Source organism: Schistocerca nitens, chromosome 4 (assembly GCF_023898315.1).
Source record: "Schistocerca nitens isolate TAMUIC-IGC-003100 chromosome 4, iqSchNite1.1, whole genome shotgun sequence".
NCBI lineage: Eukaryota > Metazoa > Arthropoda > Insecta > Orthoptera > Acrididae > Schistocerca > Schistocerca nitens.
The window spans coordinates 508,095,243-508,115,124 of NC_064617.1; the positions used below are offsets into that span (position 1 = coordinate 508,095,243).

At 40.8% G+C, this 19,882-nt stretch overlaps 1 protein-coding gene across 3 annotated transcripts in view; it reads right to left on the reverse strand.

Annotated features, from left to right (window-relative positions):
- The window catches only part of LOC126251815 (gamma-glutamyl hydrolase-like), an 87,697-nt gene extending 69,071 nt beyond the window's left edge, over window positions 1–18,626 (reverse strand). The window contains exons 1-3 of one of the 3 annotated variants that reach the window (XM_049952461.1): window positions 18,263–18,626; window positions 13,203–13,323; window positions 10,216–10,266 (exon numbers count right to left, since the gene is read on the reverse strand). In XM_049952461.1, coding sequence (XP_049808418.1) covers window positions 10,216–10,266; window positions 13,203–13,323; window positions 18,263–18,356 — 266 coding nt within the window. In that variant the 5' untranslated portion in view covers window positions 18,357–18,626. Of the gene's footprint in view, window positions 1–10,215; window positions 10,267–13,202; window positions 13,324–16,793; window positions 17,121–17,192; window positions 17,250–18,262 lie in introns of those variants that run through there. The other 2 variants (XM_049952463.1, XM_049952462.1) reach the window with 2 other exon arrangements.
- Window positions 18,627–19,882: the final 1,256 nt, after the last annotated feature.

Genomic DNA, 19,882 nt, shown 5'->3' on the forward strand with positions numbered 1-19,882 from the left:
AGCCAGGTGTGAAGAATGCCAATACTGACGCATTGAGCAGGAAAGCGGCAGTATTACAAGTAACAGGGGTGACTGAAGATGAGTGGAAAAGGGCACAAGTCGTGGATAGTGATTGCCAATTGTTCTGAAAGCAACCACAGTTCCTAGTACAGGATGGGTTACTTTGCAGGTCGACGAAATGCGGCCCGCGCGTCGTCATACCAGCAGCGTTAAGATCTGAAGTTTTGCAACAGGTGCATGACCATTTTCTTTCAGGACATGGCAGGAGAAGAGTTACAGATAGGCAGATAATGGAGAAGTTCTGGTGGAGGACACAATGTCAAGACGTGGATGAGTACATCAGGAATTGTGTGCCATGTGCACAGCGTGCGGCCTTGAGCCATCAAAAGATTCAACTTCAAAGATTACCAGAGGCAGACAGACCTTTCCAACAAATCGGAATTGATGTAATAGGTCCATTAAATAGGAGTGCAGCAGGGAATAAGTATGTGTTAACAAAGATTGACCACTTTTCTAGGTATTTTGTCATGGTCACATTACCAGATCAGAAAGAAAGTATGGTGGCACAAGCTTTAGTTAATAATTGGTTACTCAGGTATGGGATACCTCAGTCCTTAATCTCAGATCAAGGTACTAATTTCACGTCTGATCTGATGAAGCAACTGTATAAGTTACTGAAGGTAAAGAAATTACGGACTAGTCCATTCCATCCACAAGCAAACGGACGAACGGAGAGAGTGCATCGCACGATCGCTAAGATGTTGAGTCACTATGTAAATAGTCAACACACCGACTGGGGATGTGTACTTGCAATTCGTAACCAGTGCATATAATAGTAAGGTACATACGTCAACAGGATTGTCGCCATACGAAGTGGTGTATGGGCGGAAGATGCCATCACCATTTAACATGCTTCGTCCAAGGCTGGGAGCGGAGGGCTAGCATGTAAGGCAATTTGCGAAAACCATTAAGGAAGTATGGCAGAGAGTTAGACGAGCTAACACAAAAGTGTTGGAATGACAAGAACAGATGCGAGGTACAACGAGGAACTTGCCACAGTACAGAGTAGGCCAAAGGGTGCTAACTAGCCAATCCGTATGTTCCAAAAGGGAGAACCAAGAAGTTCACAAACAAGTTCCAGGGACTGTACCAGGTAGTGGAAATGACATCACCTGTCAATGCAAAATTATAATTGTCTACCAAGACAACGGTGGCTCACGTTAGTAGAGTTAAGCCGTTCCAGGGGGTAGTAGATCCGTGTATATGTACTTCTCCTTCTGGCAGAAAGCGAAAAGAAGCGCCAGAAGCAGACAGTAAATTGGGTATTAAGTATAAGTTGCGTTCGAGGGATGTGTAGTTAGCAGTAATTATCATGTGTGTATTATTTTTGTGCATGGGCAGGTGAATGTGACATTGATGTCAGCAGAAAAATTCAGACGGAGTCTGAAGCAGGCAGAGGGAGAGTTTTCAGAGGGGATAGAGCACGTAGTGCAAGTATGTCACTTTTTTATCATATGTCTAGGATTAAGGTAACAACAAATCTAGTCAAGATGTATATAGAGATTAGATTTCCAGTAACTAGTATGGGGAGACAGTATCACCATTACACAGTGCATCCTTATCCGGTCTGATGGGAGCGCGTGGGGAAGGACGTACAGTTCAGGACACAGGAGGTTTTATTAATTTCTAAGGAGGGGGATACTCATGCTAATATGTCGAGTTTAGAGTTGAGTAGATGTCTAACGGAGTCAGTTTCCATTTGTCCATCACGGATTGTTTTCACGGGCAAGGGGTCGTGTGAGATCCAGTTATTTAGGGCAGAAGCAGAAGCTTTGGAGTGTCGGTGAATAATAATGAAGCCTACACCACATTTTCAGCAAGTTGGGAGGTATTGGTTGTATTCTGTATTCTCTACGGAGAGGATATCAGCCAAGTGTTATGACAATGGGAATTGGACGGCAACCACGGAGATGGAATTACGGGACAGTGGTTTGCTAATCAATGGGACAAACTGTGAAACAGTAGTGGATCATTTCAGCTTACCAGCGACAGTCACGGGAGTCACCAAGGTTACAGATACTCATCTGACGTTGTACTGGCCAGATGCATCATTCAGCATCACTCCAGGAGAAAGTCTGACGTATATTAACAACACCTTGGATGCTACACTATTGCAAACGATAAATAAACAAGTAGATTCTGAGAAAGATCAAATTCCAATGCAGCAATTATTAAGGCATGTGGAGGAGTACCAGGCGGAAACGTAGCATAGTGACCATTGGTATTTCAACCAGTACTATTACCATGATGATTGTATTTATCGGTGTGGTATATGTCTTATTAAAATGGAGGATTCTGCATATTAATGCAGGACTGCTCCATGAGATTCCTGTAGAATGGGTTACCACTAGGGCATGAGTCAGGGCAACATGGATGTATATAGGGAAGAAGTAGAATATAGGATAGAACTAGAGTTAATGTATAGGGTAAATTCGGGGATGAATTTAATTTTTAGGAGGAGGCAGTGTTGCGACCACATGTAGTAAGTGTTGCTTCACGCAGTGGAGAGTGGCAAAACAGAGGCAGCCAGCGATCACGGCATTGTGAAGTAGGTGCGGCACAGACAGCCTTGCTGAAAGTTGCAGTCTACCAACTGGCTGACGCAAGGACGCATGCAGACCGAGCACCAAGTGAAGCCTGGAGAGTGCTGAGTAAGGGAAGTGAGGCCAGCATGCTAAGTTACGCTGCAATATACTGCGGGAGTAATAACAAGAAGCTGCCTCCGAGGATAAAAAACGTCCTTCTGCCGGATATAAGTAGTGGAGCGCAGGCAGCCACGGACAGAAGCCATTACGAAGCAGTTCGGATCTGAGGACAGACGTGGTCCGTGTCAGAATGTTCAATCTTTGTAGGTGACGATTCCGGAAGTCTGTTCCAGCACGCAGGAGTCATCCGTTCGCCGCCAGATGACTACTTCGGCTCTGGGGGTCAGCCAGAGTCCGGTCGGAACCATGGCTGACTAACTTCAGCGAGAACTTCCAGCAGGACCGGCCGCTGCGCTGTCTTGGACACAGGTGCTGCTGGGGACTGACGCCCGGAATCCACGGCAACCCGGCCCCATGGTGCGTGGTCCATCCATGACAGGAGCTCGCGGAGGTCGCGACTGACGACTTCCCAGCCGCCAGTGCAGCAGGCGGCGGCAGCTGACCTCACAGCGACGCGGCTCCACGGGGGTGCCATACTGGGCTGCCGAGCGGCGACAAGTTCATCTCAACCACAGGGTATCCTGACTTCAGCGGAGCACTGGTGGCGCATGTTGCGCGCATTGTCGGAGAATCTACACAGCAGCAGCCAAGCAGAAGGATCCACAGGGCTGGGCAGCGATGACGAGGGAGAAATTGTAAAGAAAGCTCAATAGATAATTGTAAAACTCCACGCCATCTCAGTCTTTGGTGCAGCCACTGTGTCTGTTGCTAACGAGTACTGCAGAATTTGTAACAAGTGGCCATCTGACATAACAGATGTCTCATATGCGTTCAATTGGAGACCGGTCTGGTGCTCGAGCAGGCCAAGGCAACATGTCAGTACTCTGTAGAGCATGTTGGGTTACAGCAGCAGTATGTGAGTGAGTGGTATCCTGTAGGAAAACACTGCCTACAATGCTACTCATGAATGGCTGCACAACAGCTCAAGTCACCACACTGACATACAAATTTGCAGTCAGGGTGCATGGGATAACTGCAAGCTCCTGCTGTCATATGAAATCAGATCCCAAACCATGACTCCTGGTATAAGTCCAGTGTGTCTAGCAAAGCACATGCATTTGTTGGACACCCTCAGCTGGTCTCCTTCTAATCAACACATGGGCATCAATGGCACTGAAGCAGAACCAGCTTTCATCAGAAAACACAACACATCTCCACCCTGCCCTCCAGTGAGCTCTCGCTCAACATCACTGAAGTCACAAATGGCGGTGGTTTGGGGTCAGCAGAAAGCACACTATAGGGCTTCTGACTTGGAGCTCTTCTTCAAGTAACCAATTTGTAACAGTTTGTTGTGTCACCATGGCACCGACTGCTGCCCAAATTGCTACTGCAGATGCAGTATGACACACCCCAGCCATACGCCGAACATAATGGTCTTCCCTCTCAGTAGTGCCATGTGGCCGTCCACAGCCCAGTCTTCTTGCAACTGTACACTCTTATGAACACTGCTGTCAGCAATCATTACAGTGGCTACATTCCTGCCAAATCTTTCTGCAGTATCACAGAAGGAACATCCAGCTTCTTGTAGCCCTAATACACAACTTTATTCAAACTCAGTGAGGTGTTGATAATGGCATCTTTGTCACCTTAAAGGCACTTTTGACTATCATCAACTCACCAAGTCTAATCTCAAAGACAATTAACACTCATGACCATTAAAGCAAACCTGATTTGCATCCACATAATGGCACTACTAGTACTACTTTGTCATGGAACTGGGGAGAAATTTTGATAGACATCAACTTTCAAATGTAGAAACATGTGGACCAACTTTCTTTTATGTCACAAAACACCTTCTTAGTGTTGCGATTTTTCTTCTGTCAGTGTAGCACTAGACTCCGAGCTACAGAAATGTTAAAACTTTGCTGAATGCCAAGCAGTTACAGAATGAAATTCCCAGACTGCAACCATGAAGCACCATCCAGCCAATCCCAAGAAAATGATGAAATTTTTGAAGCCATCATTAAATGAAGCCCAAATGATTCATTGGAAACAAAATCCAACTGTTAGCATAATGGATCCTTCCACAAAAAAAGAGCGAAATCAGGGCGCTGCTGATGCAATTGGCAGCATGAAATTTTCAAGGCACAAATGCAGCAAAGAAGTGGTGTGAAAGGGAATTTAAAAGTTTGGTTTGTAGGGTGTATGACAGGATGTGCACCCACTGAAATATTGGTGGTTGTTGAAGACATCATCCAATTGCATGCCCATAAGTTATTTGAAAACTTTACACACTGGGAGAAACTCATGTTTCACACACTTTACCTCTATGTTGGTTGCAGAGGCTGCATAAATTCTACAGTAGTAGAGTACGACTGCAATGTGTACTGTTATTTTGTTGAGGTATTATTATCACAATATTGTTCCAATGTTTGACAAAATTGTATGTAATACACTCCTGGAAATTGAAATAAGAACACCGTGAATTCATTGTCCCAGGAAGGGGAAACTTTATTGACACATTCCTGGGGTCAGATACATCACATGATCACACTGACAGGACCGCAGACATATAGACACAGGCAACAGAGCATGCACAATGTCGCCACTAGTACAGTGTATATCCACCTTTCGCAGCAATGCAGGCTGCTATTCTCCCATGGAGACGATCGTAGAGATGCTGGATGTAGTCCTGTGGAACGGCTTGCCATGCCATTTCCACCTGGCGCCTCAGTTGGACCAGCGTTCGTGCTGGACGTGCAGACCGCGTGAGACGACGCTTCATCCAGTCCCAAACATGCTCAATGGGGGACAGATCCGGAGATCTTGCTGGCCAGGGTAGTTGACTTACACCTTCTAGAGCACGTTGGGTGGCACGGGATACATGCGGACGTGCATTGTCCTGTTGGAACAGCACGTTCCCTTGCCGGTCTAGGAATGGTAGAACGATGGGTTCAATGACGGTTTGGATGTACCGTGCACTATTCAGTGTCCCCTCGACGATCACCAGTGGTGTACGGCCAGTGTAGGAGATCGCTCCCCACACCATGATGCTGGGTGTTGGCCCTGTGTGCCTCGGTCGTATGCAGTCCTGATTGTGGCGCTCACCTGCACGGCGCCAAACACGCATACGACCATCATTGGCACCAAGGCAGAAGCGACTCTCATCGCTAAAGACGACACGTCTCCATTCGTCCCTCCATTCACGCCTGTCGCGACACCACTGGAGGCGGGCTGCACGATGTTGGGGCGTGAGCGGAAGACGGCCTAACGGTGTGCGGGACAGTAGCCCAGCTTCATGGAGACGGTTGCGAATGGTCCTCGCCAATACCCCAGGAGCAACAGTGTCCCTAATTTGCTGGGAAGTGGCGGTGCGGTCCCCTACGGCACTGCGTAGGATCCTACGGTCTTGGCGTGCATCCGTGCGTCGCTGCGGTCCGGTCCCAGGTCGACGGGCACGTGCACCTTCCGCCGACCACTGGCGACAACATCGATGTACTGTGGAGACCTCACGCCCCACGTGTTGAGCAATTCGGCGGTACGTCCACCCGGCCTCCCGCATGCCCACTATACGCCCTCGCTCAAAGTCCGTCAACTGCACATACGGTTCACGTCCACGCTGTCGCGGCATGCTACCAGTGTTAAAGACTGCGATGGAGCTCCGTACGTCACGGCAAACTGGCTGACACTGACGGCGGCGGTGCACAAATGCTGCACAGCTAGCGCCATTCGACGGCCAACACCGCGGTTCCTGGTGTGTCCGCTGTGCCGTGCGTGTGATCATTGCTTGTACAGCCCTCTCGCAGTGTCCGGAGCAAGTATGGTGGGTCTGACACACCGGTGTCAATGTGTTCTTTTTTCCATTTCCAGGAGTGTATTAATTATCCTGCTGAGTGATTTCTAATTGGATTTTTATATAAAAAGTTGTAAGAGACGCTGGTGACAGCTTGAGGTCATTACATGATGCAGAAGCATGAGTTTTCTAGAGTAGGGGGCCACAGAGGGGATTAAAAGGGCAGTGGCCATCTTCCTCATTCACACAGTTCTGGTAGGAATTGAAGATTATTTTGATACAGGTTCATTTAGTAAGCATGAAAGTGTCCCAGAGATTATCAACCAATTCCAGTGGCAGACACTGCAAGAGAGGCATACTGCATCATGGTGTGGTTTGTTGTTAAAGTTCCGAGAGCATAAGTTCCTACAAGGGTTAACAAATACATTGCTTCCTTCTACCTACATCTTGCAAAAAGCTCATGAAAATAAAATTTGAGAGTTTCAAGATCACATGACGGCTTACAAACGACCATTCTTCCCACAAACTATTAGCAACTGTAACAGGAAAGGGGGAAGGTGACAATGGTACACGAAGTATCTTCTGCAACACGGTACTATGTGGCTTGCACAGTATAAGTGTCAGTGTGTATGATTTACATCATGTGTCAATCAGACTTGGATTTATTTGTGTCAGAGCAAATTTAGGTCTGAACAACTTAGCTATGAACACCACCCATGTTTTCGGACCTATTTGGTTACAATATATTGGGGCAGGGGGGGGGGGGGTCAAGCTATTTTCAATTCAAATGATTACATAGCAGAGTTTACCACCAATCTATGAAATTTCATGATATTTAAGAATAATACATTTTGTTTGTTAAACCTTAACCACCTGTAGCTGGGATACATTATTTACACTTGCTGCACCTACAATAAAATTCGTATCATTTTAAATTTGACTGGTACATCAGAGACAATTCTAGTATTTTTTTCTAGTTATTATTAAAGTGACAATAATTGCACAAACAATTACCATAAATGAACCTATTTATAAACTGTCACATCTAATATTTCTCATTTGCAGTAAAATTTTACCTGGGCTGCTGTTCTGAGGTAAATTTTAATTACTTAAGTAATAATTTTCCCCATCCAATATCTTCATATACTTTAAACAACACAACATCAATTTCAACACGCACATTTTAAATAAATGAACCTCTCTGGGTGCTACCCCTTGGGGAAACTTTTCACAAGGTATGACTTTGTGTTTATGAGAAGCAAAGAAACACCCAAACTGTAGTAATGTTTTGAGGAACAAGTGAACATTCTCATATAAGTTATGCAAGAAAAGAGGAGTTCAATTAAAATCAGTATCATGTTGCTACATATTTACTGAAGTGTTATATTAACAGTAATTGTTGCTATACAGGTCACAATACAGATCACATAAAACATAATCAGTATTTCATTTTAGCCTTTTTTTTCTTTTTCTTCTTGCTGTTCTTTTAAGCACGGTTGGCTTAATTTTGTGATCACCCTTTTCCTGAGAATTTAGCACACACAGGACTGGTGGTAATGAAAAAACAGTTTTCAAAGTTGCCATTCACAGCACTTGCTGCAGTTTCACAAACCATTTGGTAACTGATAAGAAACAGTGACTGCCTTACAACAAGTAAGCTCAAGCTACCTGTACCTATACCTTTGTTCTGTTCCAAAATAGCTCCCTTATAACATCTGTCACAATCACGGTTGTTATAATTAAACTTTAGCTACTTTAGAATGGCCCCATGGAAAACAAGTTATCACAGAACAACAAAACTTTGTGGGAACATTTGTACGGACATGCAAAAGAGAGAAATAATGAATAAATCATTGAAAGAAGCACATTTTGCTTTCCACATGAGAGCTTAAGGTATGTTTAGTATCTTCAGAAGGCGTGATAATGCCACTACTCAGCATAGTCTACATCGGTTCTTCAGAAGCCAACAGCGACTCAGTAACAACTAATGAACAGAACCCCATGAATAGAATGAGCTCACCATGCGAATTGACCTACAAAAGGTGGAGTGTCCAGACCCACATAGATACGCACAGGACAAAATATTCGGCATGTGGCTGGTGCAGGCAGCTACTGATTGAGCACACTACTCTCAGCAGAGGCGAAAGGTTAGGTCCACATCAGTTTCACTCAGGAGTACTGGTCTGCTCTGCTTATTGCCACTCATGAACAAACACTTCCTGCCCATAGGACAGACTTCTGCGTCCTCCATCTCCGCTGTTCCACCCATGGGAGCTCATCTGCCTCCATCGGGATACTACCCATGCCGGCTCATCTTCCTCCATCAGGATGTCCACTGGTGGGGATACTAAAATTTGTTAATTGCATACCACGTTTACGTTCCTGTTTACAAATGTTCCTCAATGTGATGACCACCTGGATCCGTGACAGGGGACTGGACTAAGAGACTGCTCTACTGCTGCCCAAAATGTCTCAGGTGGAATGTTGGCTACCTCCCTCACTACACTCGTCTTCATCCTCCAACATGTGTAAGTGTCCCACTGATAAACCCTGTTCTTCAGGTAACACCACAGTCTGAAATCACACAGGTCCAAATCTGATGATCTTAGACACATGTAGACTGTCTGCAACTGTAATGCACACCGACACTTGGTTTCAACCCTACATTGTCATACCAATATTAGCAACTTCTAACAACACATACCCTCCAGTGCACAGTGTGAGCATCATTCCTACACATTTGAGTACCCATATGATGAACAGTTTTCTATCTATGATGGCTTAAGCAGCAAAAGTTTGATTATAATCACCCTGTACTTCATTTAAATTTCTATGATTATACCTAAGCCAATAACACTATTGCATTTTTATGTAAATATGGTATCACAAATAATAGATCCTCTGCAGAAATAAAACTGCTGTATGCAAATTAATCATACCTTATAGATTAAAGAAGGAAATTTAAACAGAAATTGTCAAAAGTAAAAGATACAGAAATTGATGAAGATGTACAAAGTGTTATCAATGGCTCTCACTCTGGAAAACAAAGTATCCAGCACAGAAATATTAACAGAAGAAATTGTAACAAAACAGAAAAGGATTAATTATAGGATAAAAAATTAAATGTAAATAGCCAAATGTTGTAGGGCCCCTGCATTGGAAGAGAAAATACACAAAGTATTGCAAATATATTAAGAAACGATTAGACACTACAATGATACTTTTGAGCTATTGGAAAACAGAAATGAAATATTTCTGGGGAAATTTATAGGAGTAATGCACTATCAACTACTATCAAGGGAACAGCAAAATTGTGAAAACAATGAAAAACAAAAACACCATAAATATCATAAATAAAGAATGGCAATAAAGCTAATAAAACTATTTCAACACAGAAATTATATCTTTGTGATGGTGCTGATGTTATGAGCTAGAAATGAGGGATAATTTAAGAGGAGAAAGTGGCAGAAAATTGACAGTGGAAGAAGTTGCAGTGTGTGGATCCAATAGCGCTAACAATGCAGATTTGTTATTTTCTACTTTTGCAGGTTTTCGTCATTCCTCAAGTCTCTGTATGATGCTCTACTGCAGCGGAATGCAGATGCATTACTATTAAAGAGGCTAAAACCACTTTAATTCACAATTACAAATGTCGTTCCAAGTATGCGTCAAACACGACAGAACAATTTAGTTATGTATTTATTTATGGCCACTTACCCATTGATTCTACTAATTACTTCTCTGTAATAGGACTCGGTCTGGTTCACCCTGCACAAAAATTTTAAACAAAAGTACATTTCCTTCTCTACACTAAATAAACTTAAATTTTAACAGATATTTCCAAAATTACTCATATTACACTCAATGTCTAATAAAAACAAGTAAATTACTGCTGTCTCTCTGACTCACCGAATACCTTGCTTCCATAAGAAAAAGACAAAATCAGCCAAAATTATAACAATTCTGGCAAAAGTTATGTACTGGAATGCTCTTGAATCTTTACAATATGACAGGGATGTAAACATTAGGCTTCATTTCGAGTCACTTTGTTAACACAACCAGATTTTCTGCTTTCACATTCACTGGCTTTGCCACTCACAAGCAAACTATCACCTTCCAGGCTAACCTCGACTTCATGCAGTGCTACAAATCAGTCTATTACCACAACCAACAACCAAGACTACGACATTGAGGGGAGCGAGGGGGGGGGGGGGGGTTGAAGGGGTCCAGTACATAACTATCATAGGATGGTAGCCTACTGCTCAGTAAAAATTCATCAAATGACAAAATTAACATGTATGTCTAAGACTGAAAATAACAGCAAAGCAATCTAAAAGGTTGCAAAAACAAGAAATGGAAAATGCACAGAAAAATATAACGACTTACAGCTACTGGGCAGGAATAAGTAAATACACAGATCACAGGAACTAGAAAATAACTTGAATGAGTGATTTCAAATTATAACAAAACTTACTTAAAACAGATACAGCTTCTGTAATAAGGAAATATGCAGAAAATATGTATATGATTCCCACCACAGAGAATGAAGTCAGAAAAACAGTAGAAAAGATAAAAAATACGAGGGCATATGAAAAAGTAGTGTGTCTGAATTTTTTATGTAAAAACTCTTAAAGCTTTTTCAAATAAATCAAATGTTATTAACATTCTACATCTTTATTCTTGACTTCTGTACTTATCACCTGGCAATGAGCAAATTTCTTCCATCGAGAGACCTGTTTAAAGATACCGTACCATCACTGTATAATGTTTCACTTTGTTGATGAAGCCAAAGCGTCACCTCCGCTCGCAGCACTTCATTGCTATCAAAGTGAAGTCCTTGAAAATGTTCTTTAAGTTTTGGAAACAGATGAAAATCAGATGGAGCCAAGCTGGGACTGAGTGGACAATGATCAATGACAGTGAAACCAAGGCGTAGATTGTTGCAGATGTCAAAAGTGCTTATGCATGGTCTGTCATGCTGAAGGGAAGGCCGGCCGAAGTGGCCGTGCGGTTAAAGGCGCTGCAGTCTGGAACCGCAAGACCGCTACGGTCGCAGGTTCGAATCCTGCCTTGGGCATGGATGTTTGTGATGTCCTTAGGTTAGTTAGGTTTAACTAGTTCTAAGTTCTAGGGGACTAATGACCTCAGCAGTTGAGTCCCATAGTGCTCAGAGCCATTTGAAGGGAAGGGTTCTCCACATGTGGATGAACTATTCAAATTCGAAACTTTAAAAGTGTGCTATTTGTCATGCTCTGGCATAGTTAAATTGTACATGCATGGTTACACGCTACAATTCAGATTCCTCCAGTAGCAGAGGGCTGAGAATATATGAACATGAAGAATAATGCAGTAAATGAGTTTTCAGCTCACCAACTTTCCTGTGTATAAAACTAGGCAAAAGTCCTATTGTTATAAAATAAAGGTACTTCATGCACTAGACAATAATAATAGTGTCATGGAGGTATTTCATACATGGACAAGGTCACTGACAATGATGAACATAAAATTCCAATAAATGAGCTATAATCAGGAATAAGGGATGCAGCCAACTACAGGTACAATCATATGTGTAAAATAAAACACAGAGGGTAGAGACAACAGATTTCTAATGAATCAAACATTTTTGTGGAGTATCTATCAGATCTAAAAACAACAACATAGAATGTCCTCACAGTAGCATCTTGGGACCATGAATTGTTCTCAAGGTAAATCAAAAACTTTCCAGACCTCCTCATGAAGAAAGCAAGTGAAAATCCCCAGACATTACAAGTTTATAAGTTTCCTCAAGGTAACATTTCAGGACCATCATTGTTCTCAATGCAAGACAAAAAATTTTCAGACTTCCTTATTGAGAAAGCAAGCTCACAAATGGTCAATATGCAACATACAGAAAACAAATACCATGAATGGCTGATTAAATACAGACAATAATATATTAATTGCAAATAATTCCACACATAATACATGCCTTTTGGGAATTAATAGTGACTGCAGTTGAAGTGGAATGAGCACACAAAAGTACTAACAAAGAGAATGTCATTAGCATGTTTTGTGCTCGGAGTCCCATCTATGGCATGTAGCAGCAATTGACTTGTAGTTAAATACTACTCCTATGTATACTCAGTCCTTAGATAGGAAATCATTTGTTAGATATCTAATGTATCCAATGCGCACACAATTTTCAAACTTCAGGAAAGAGGCATAGGAATAGTTGCTAATTACCCATTAGGCTTACTGAGAAAAATTAGTTTAAAGAGCCAGGGTTTCCAAATACACCTTCCGAGTACAGTATATCTGCCACAGCATTAACATCAAGATCAATATTAGCAGTCATGACACTAACAGTGAAATCTTTCAACTGAAAACAAGGATCAGAATTGAGTAACGTTCAGTAAGAAACATACAAATAAAAACTCATAACAGTGTTTTATACCACAGAATCAAACAGTGCAATATACTGCTGTGAAGCTTAAAATGGTTCATTAAAACCAATGTAATAGCTATAAAAGCAGCTTTGGAAACATAAACAATGTACTGGTACAGCAGGTGTACTGCCATGGTCCTCATGTCGCCTCATAGAGAGAGAGAGAGAGAGAGAGAGAGAGAGAGAGAGAGAGAGAGAGAGAGAGATTTATTGAAAATTTTATGTGTAAGTAGATCTGTGGACAACAAAACAGCTAAGTAACTAATTTACAGCAACTTACCATATAGGTACTACTCTACCTCCAGCCCCCTCCACATACTTGACATACGACGCTGCGATATAGCTAGAATGATTTCCAAATATTCCTGAAACTGTTGGCGACAGTTCTTGAGATAAAATCCCTGTAAAAAAAATGGGAATGCTACTTATTGATACTCTAATCGAGTTGATTATGAAAACAGGTTGCCATGTCATACAATGAAAAATGTAGGCGTATCTGTAAACATTTTAGAAATTTAAGTAGTCTATTGTTAATGCTGTTAATTGTAATCGCAGCCTTTTCACTAGGCATGGGCAACATCTCAACACCCCCAGCAAGACTAGTTTGTATAGCACAATTATAAACATCGTAAAAGACAGGCTTAGACACTTAAATGGTTGTGAACCAATCCCAATGACGTTTACTAGTGATAGTTTTTTAGGGAATGGCCGGGCCCTACTTTAACACAAGTAGGTATAGATGATGGTACGAAATTAAATCTAGGTTTTAACCCTGTTAGTTGTGGAGATTTAATTAATAAGCCTGCCATTTTTGAAGATATAATTAATAAACCGAAGAGAAATATCCAAGGTGATATAGGCATACTTACACTAGTAAATAACTTTGCTGTTGATAATTTGTTAGATATTTTATGTTTAAGTGAACATTGGTGGAAGAAAGAAGAATTGCCATTTGAACTATTAGATGCTTATATATTAGTTAGCAGTTTTTGTAGGGAACAGTATAATAATGGAGGTACTGCAGTGTATATTAAAAAGCATTCTTTGTGTAATGGTTTTAAATTGGACCTCGATTTTCTTTGTCATGAGTTTGATTTTGAGGTTTCAAGTTTCTGTTTGGAATATGCTAAACTGCTAATAATCCCAACTGGAGATCCTTCTGTTTTTTTAGGCAAACTTGATGATTTACTTAATTTTTTGTGTAGGTCAAAATGGGAAAAATTTAACATTGCTATAGGGGAAGATGTCAATTCTGCATTTGATGTAACTGAGGATAATCAAAGTGTGAATGCATTAAAAAATCCATTAAGGCAATATAATTTTAATTTTTTAAATTCCAAAATGACAAGAGGATCAGCATGTATTGACAATATTTTTACAAATGTCGATGGAGCATATTGTACCACAGATGTTTTCACTTTTCAGATCATGATGCTGTGATACGTGAATTAAGTAATATTAAGTTACCTAATAAGAGTACAGTTGCTGGTAAAAGTACTAAGTCAGTAGTTTCTAGACCTCTGAATGAAGTAAATTCATGCAATTTTAAGAATGCATTATGCACTTTTAACTGGAAATGTTTAATTGACAGTTATCAATGTTTATCAGCTGATATTATGTTTAACAATTTTTTTCAGTTTTTTGTTCACTTGTTGAGGAGTTTACTCCAAAAGAGGTGTGCAAGGTCAATCCCATTTCACATAAAAAAAGCATATCTAAGAACCAATGCGAGTGGTACACTCCTCAATTACTGCATATGAAAAATAAAGTACTGTTTTATTGAGATTTGTATAGACAGTATAAGACAGAAAATGCTAAATTAATGTACAGTGAAGCTAAGAGAGAATACAAACCAAGTGTCAATAATGCAAAGAACTCTTACAATTTAGGTATAATTAACAGATCTATAAATAAATGTCAAACAGCATAGAAAGTAATTATTCACTTTCCAATAATGGCAAAAAAAGAGGTTGTCAACTTATCCCCAGATAGTTTTGACAATTTTTGTACTCAATCGGTGGAAAAAATTTGTAGAAACATAGTAAAACCCAATGAATCCCCTGCAGAATTGATGAAGCTTTTTGGGGAAAATATTCCATTTTAATATTTTAATTTTAGGGGAGTAAATCCTGAAGAGGTTCTTGGAGTTGTTAAAGCTCTTAAACTATCTGAGAGTGTTGATATTTTTGATTTGTCCAGTAATTTTATAAAAAGAATAAGTGAATGTATTATTGATCCATTGACCTAACTCATAAGTAGATGTATTGGTGAGGGAATCTTTCCTACCATTTTGAAATTGTCTAGAGTAGTTCCTATTTTTAAGAAAGGTGATAAAACATGTCCCTCTAGTTATAGACTTGTATCCATTACTCCATTCTTTTTCTAAAATTATTGAATGTATTATGTATTCCCAACTTTGTTCCTGTCTTCAACAATATAACCTAGTATGTAATGAGCAGTTCGGTTTTAGAAAAGGTAGGTCAACTGTGGGTGCCATGGACATACTCGTTAAAAAAGTGCTGGAGATATTTGAAGCAACGGGATATGCTCAGGCTACCTTTTGTGACCTTAGCAAGACTTTTTATTGTGTTGATCATGGGGTACAGATAGAGAAACTGTTTTATTATGGAATAAGAGGTGTTAGCAGTAAAATGCTTAAATCATTTCTTAATGACTGGCAACAATAGGTCTAGTGTAGTCACACTTAGATACGGTGTGCCACAAGGCTCAATTTTAGGCCCTTTGCTATTTGTGTTATTGATCAACTATTTACAATCTTTTATCAACTATCAAACTATATTGTACGCAGATGACACTACTGTTTTTAACAGTAGTTCTGATTTCAATGAACTGAATATACAATATCTTAGGCCTCTATTTGGTTTAGGGCTAATGGCTTTTGTTTAAATGAAGGTAAAACGCAACAAATATTTTTTAGTCTTTGTAATTTACCATGTACAGACAACCCAGATAGTATTAAATTGTTAGGTTTAAACATAGACAGTAAACTCTCATGGGAACCACACATTACATAATTTAGGTGCTAGGATTTCTTGAGTAATTTCTTCGCTGAGAAAATTAAAGAGCTGTGTCCCAGATAATTATGTTGGATCAGCATATTTTGCATTTTTTCTGAGTTTCATTCCTTATTGACATCTTTTCTGGGAGAACAGCAGCCATGTCCAGGATATTCTTCTGCTACAAAAAGGGTGGTCAGGATTATTACATGTTCAAACAAGGGGGAACATGCAAAGTCACTATTTGTGAAATAAGGTTGTCTTACAGTTGTTAATCTGTATATATATCATGTTCTAATTTACATAAAAATAAATTACCTCGCCAGCTCTTAAAGGAAGACATCCATTGTTATAATACCAGAAAGGGGAAGAAAATAGATGTGCCATTCTATTGATTGTCAAAATCATTAGATAGTTACAATCTTTTAGGCTTAAAAACGTATAATAAGTTACCTTTAGAAATAACTAATTTACCTTTAAATTTATTTAAATGCAAATTGTATAACAAATTATCTGGTTTACCTTTTTATTCTGTTACTGAATTTTTTGAATGCAATTCTGTGGGAAATTGCAGTATGAAGCATGAATGAGGAGATACCTGTCGATATATTAAGAAAGTCTATCCAGCACAACTTAGTGTATAAACTTATATATACAGTCTTTCACTTATTAATATTGACTTTGTCTATGGCTTTGAAAAGTTCAATGACACTAAAACTTATATTATTATTACTATTATTACCATTATTATTATTATTATTATTATTACTATTTAATATTAAAAATGGCGTTTTCTTGGACAGACCCATACCAGCTTACGTGGGTATTGTTAACGGCAAGTTATAATTGTTTACCTACTATCGGTCTGTCATTCCGTCTCAGTGGTATTCCTTTTACAACTGTAAAAAGTATCAGCAGACATACGGCAACATGCATAATTAACAGTTTCAGTACGACTTTTTCTTCCGTACTTGCACAGATAATACTTATCGCACAATTATCTTTCGAGTGAGCCTTTTGATAAGAACAGCCAAACAATAACACTTTTAAATTAGTAACGCGGTCTCACAATATGTATCGAACAGCTCGATGCATCTCAAATTCTCGACGAGCAATTCAAGCTAGCTAAGCTGAAGTTTTTCAGAGATGCATTTTACAATTACTGTAGACACATAAATTATGACAGAAATCGAACAAAATTCTTAACTGTTTCATCTAGAGTAATTAAGATCGCTGCACATAAATAAGCCTACTTGACAAACACATATGAAGAAAATTCTGTGACCAACACGCAAAAGTGCTATTGCTTCTCCATTATTAGACTTTGGACTTATCTTTCGTATTAACAGAATTATATTTGGGAGCTGAGGCAGTGAGCTCTGCCCATCTCAGCGAGTGGGAAAAAAAATGGGGGTGGGCATTCACTGAGCATTAAAACAAAAAACAAATGTGCCTGTTCTTGGAGTCCTTGGTTGTGCCACGGTTGTACCATATCGAAACAAACTGTCAACAAAACACAATAACCCCTATGGAATTGGTTTCGCACACACCATTTCATTGTTATTATTAGATACAAGGTTGGCAGCAGCCTACGCAAGAACTAGCAGTCCGTTCGAAGCCTTCAACTTCTACCGACAGACATCGATGGAGTCTGCACTACAGGCAGCGCAGCGATTAAGGGAATGATTATTCTTATTTTACGGGATCAAATTGGCCATCAGTCTCTTGTTGACATTAAAATGTATGTGTACGTTAAATGTCTTTATTAATTCGTTAAAAAGCAAAAAAAAATCCGTATTAAAATAAACCGCATGTCGCTAATTACAATTACAAATGAAATTTTATCTTCGTAAGTGTAATAAGGACGTCCATAATTACAAAAGTATAATATAGTGTTTGCATAAACTGAAGTTCAAATTTAAACAAAAGTGCGCATGCGATACGTAGGTTGTAAGGGGGGAGGGTGCAAACTGGGAGGTTTTTCTGGAAGACGAACGGCGATTTGTAAGTAGCCATAAAAATGTAAAAAAGTGTTTTAATTCCAACCCTGTTAAAAACCTACGTAATACCGACATTTAAATTATTTTCTTGAGATAAACACACCTGACTGCACAATATTTTTTCATTTTCCTGAGAGCCAGGGGGAATTAGGGAAGACGACCCCCACCCCCTCTTTGCCACGACTGTGTGGGCCCTTGAGTTTCAAAGTTTCAAAACGCTGTATCAAGAGAACCAGTGCTCATAAGGACGTCAAATGTGAACAGCATATTATTAACGCAGGGGAAATGTCATGGAACAAAAAACCAAACAAAAACATATTTACCAATAGATGGTGCTGTAAGCGTCTTGACGTAAATGGCTTCGGCTATAGCTGCCAGATGAATCGCAATACGGTCACTATGGTTTGGGTTGCACATTACACCATTCGCACTGTTCAATTTCGGCAGTCAACAGTCTGGGCACTGTTAGGTAAGCCCATCCACCACGGCAGGGTCGTAGCTTATATCGGATGGGACAGATCGGGTTTAATTGTCCTTGGGTCAAAAACTACATAAAAAGCAACGTGACATCAATTTCTAATTGTAGTGAGACTGACGCAAGACAAGTTCACTACGCTGTTCACCGTTTTCCGTCGCAAGGTGAAATCGAGATACAGCGTGTTCCACAATAGATCGGCAGTTTCGGGAGTGCCGCTCAGAATGTGTTGCGTAATGTGTGCCTTCTGTCCAGCTACGGTCGTATTTGGAGTATTGAACACGTCATCTTTCAGATAACCCCACAGCCAGAAGTCACACGGAATAAGATCAGATGATCTGGACGGCCAGACTGTAGGGAAACGATGCTGATAATTCTAACATTTCCGAACTGCCTCTGCAGCAGCCGTTTCACTGGCTGTGCAGTGTGCGGAGGAGTACCGTCTTGCATAAAAATGATCCTACCCATACATCCACACTGTTCAAAATCTGAAATAATGTTGGTGCGCTGAAGTCTGTCATTGTGTTTACCAGTGACGCTGCAAATATCAGGACCCCCAGGATTCATCTCCTCCAAAAAATATGGCCCTACGATTAACAACGCCATCAACCTGCATCATCACACAATCTCCTTCGCAGAATAAAGTGATACCGTTTGATGTGCATTTTCCGTTGCCCATATTCCGCAATTCTGCTTATCTGTCCACAGAATGCTCATGGCAATTCATTGTTCACTTCCACGTGGGCAACAAATTCCAGAAAACGAACCGAACGTTTGTTGTGCTGGCTCAAATGGCTCTGAGCGCTATGCGACTTAACTGCTGAGGTCATCAGTCGCCTAGAACTTAGAACTAATTAAACCGAACTAACCTAAGGACATCACACACATCCATGCCCGAGGCAGGATTCGAACCTGCGACCGAAGCGGTCACGCGGTTCCAGACTGAAGCGCCTTTAACCGCACGGCCACACCGGCCGGCCGTTTGTTGTGCTCGCAGGTCCAAAGGAAGCCACTCCCTCCTGAACATGGGTGATTTTGTATGGACAGCAATGCAGGACGTTTCATAGTATTTTACGTACGGCACTCACAGGCAAGTCTAGTGTTCGGGCAATTCCCCGTGCACTACATGTTTGCACACCACCAATCGACCCCTCCCACAATGTTGTGTCCACATCTTCGACAAACGTCGGGCCAACTGCTTTCGTCCCTCTGCCACATTGCACTTCAAAACAGCCTGTCCTTTTCGAAGTTTTTAATCATTTTCTCCAGATCCTTAGTAGACTTCCAACCAACGCCTTCTTTCACACCCATGAGTGCCCGGAACTTCAACAGGGCTGTCGGCGCACAGACACCATTCTTGTAAAGAGCTTTTACAGCAGGACGCAATTCTTCACGGAGACAATCGTGTTGTGTGCGTCTCGGATGCAAACAGAAGAACACCTGCGTGCCGCGCGTCTGTTGGTGTGCA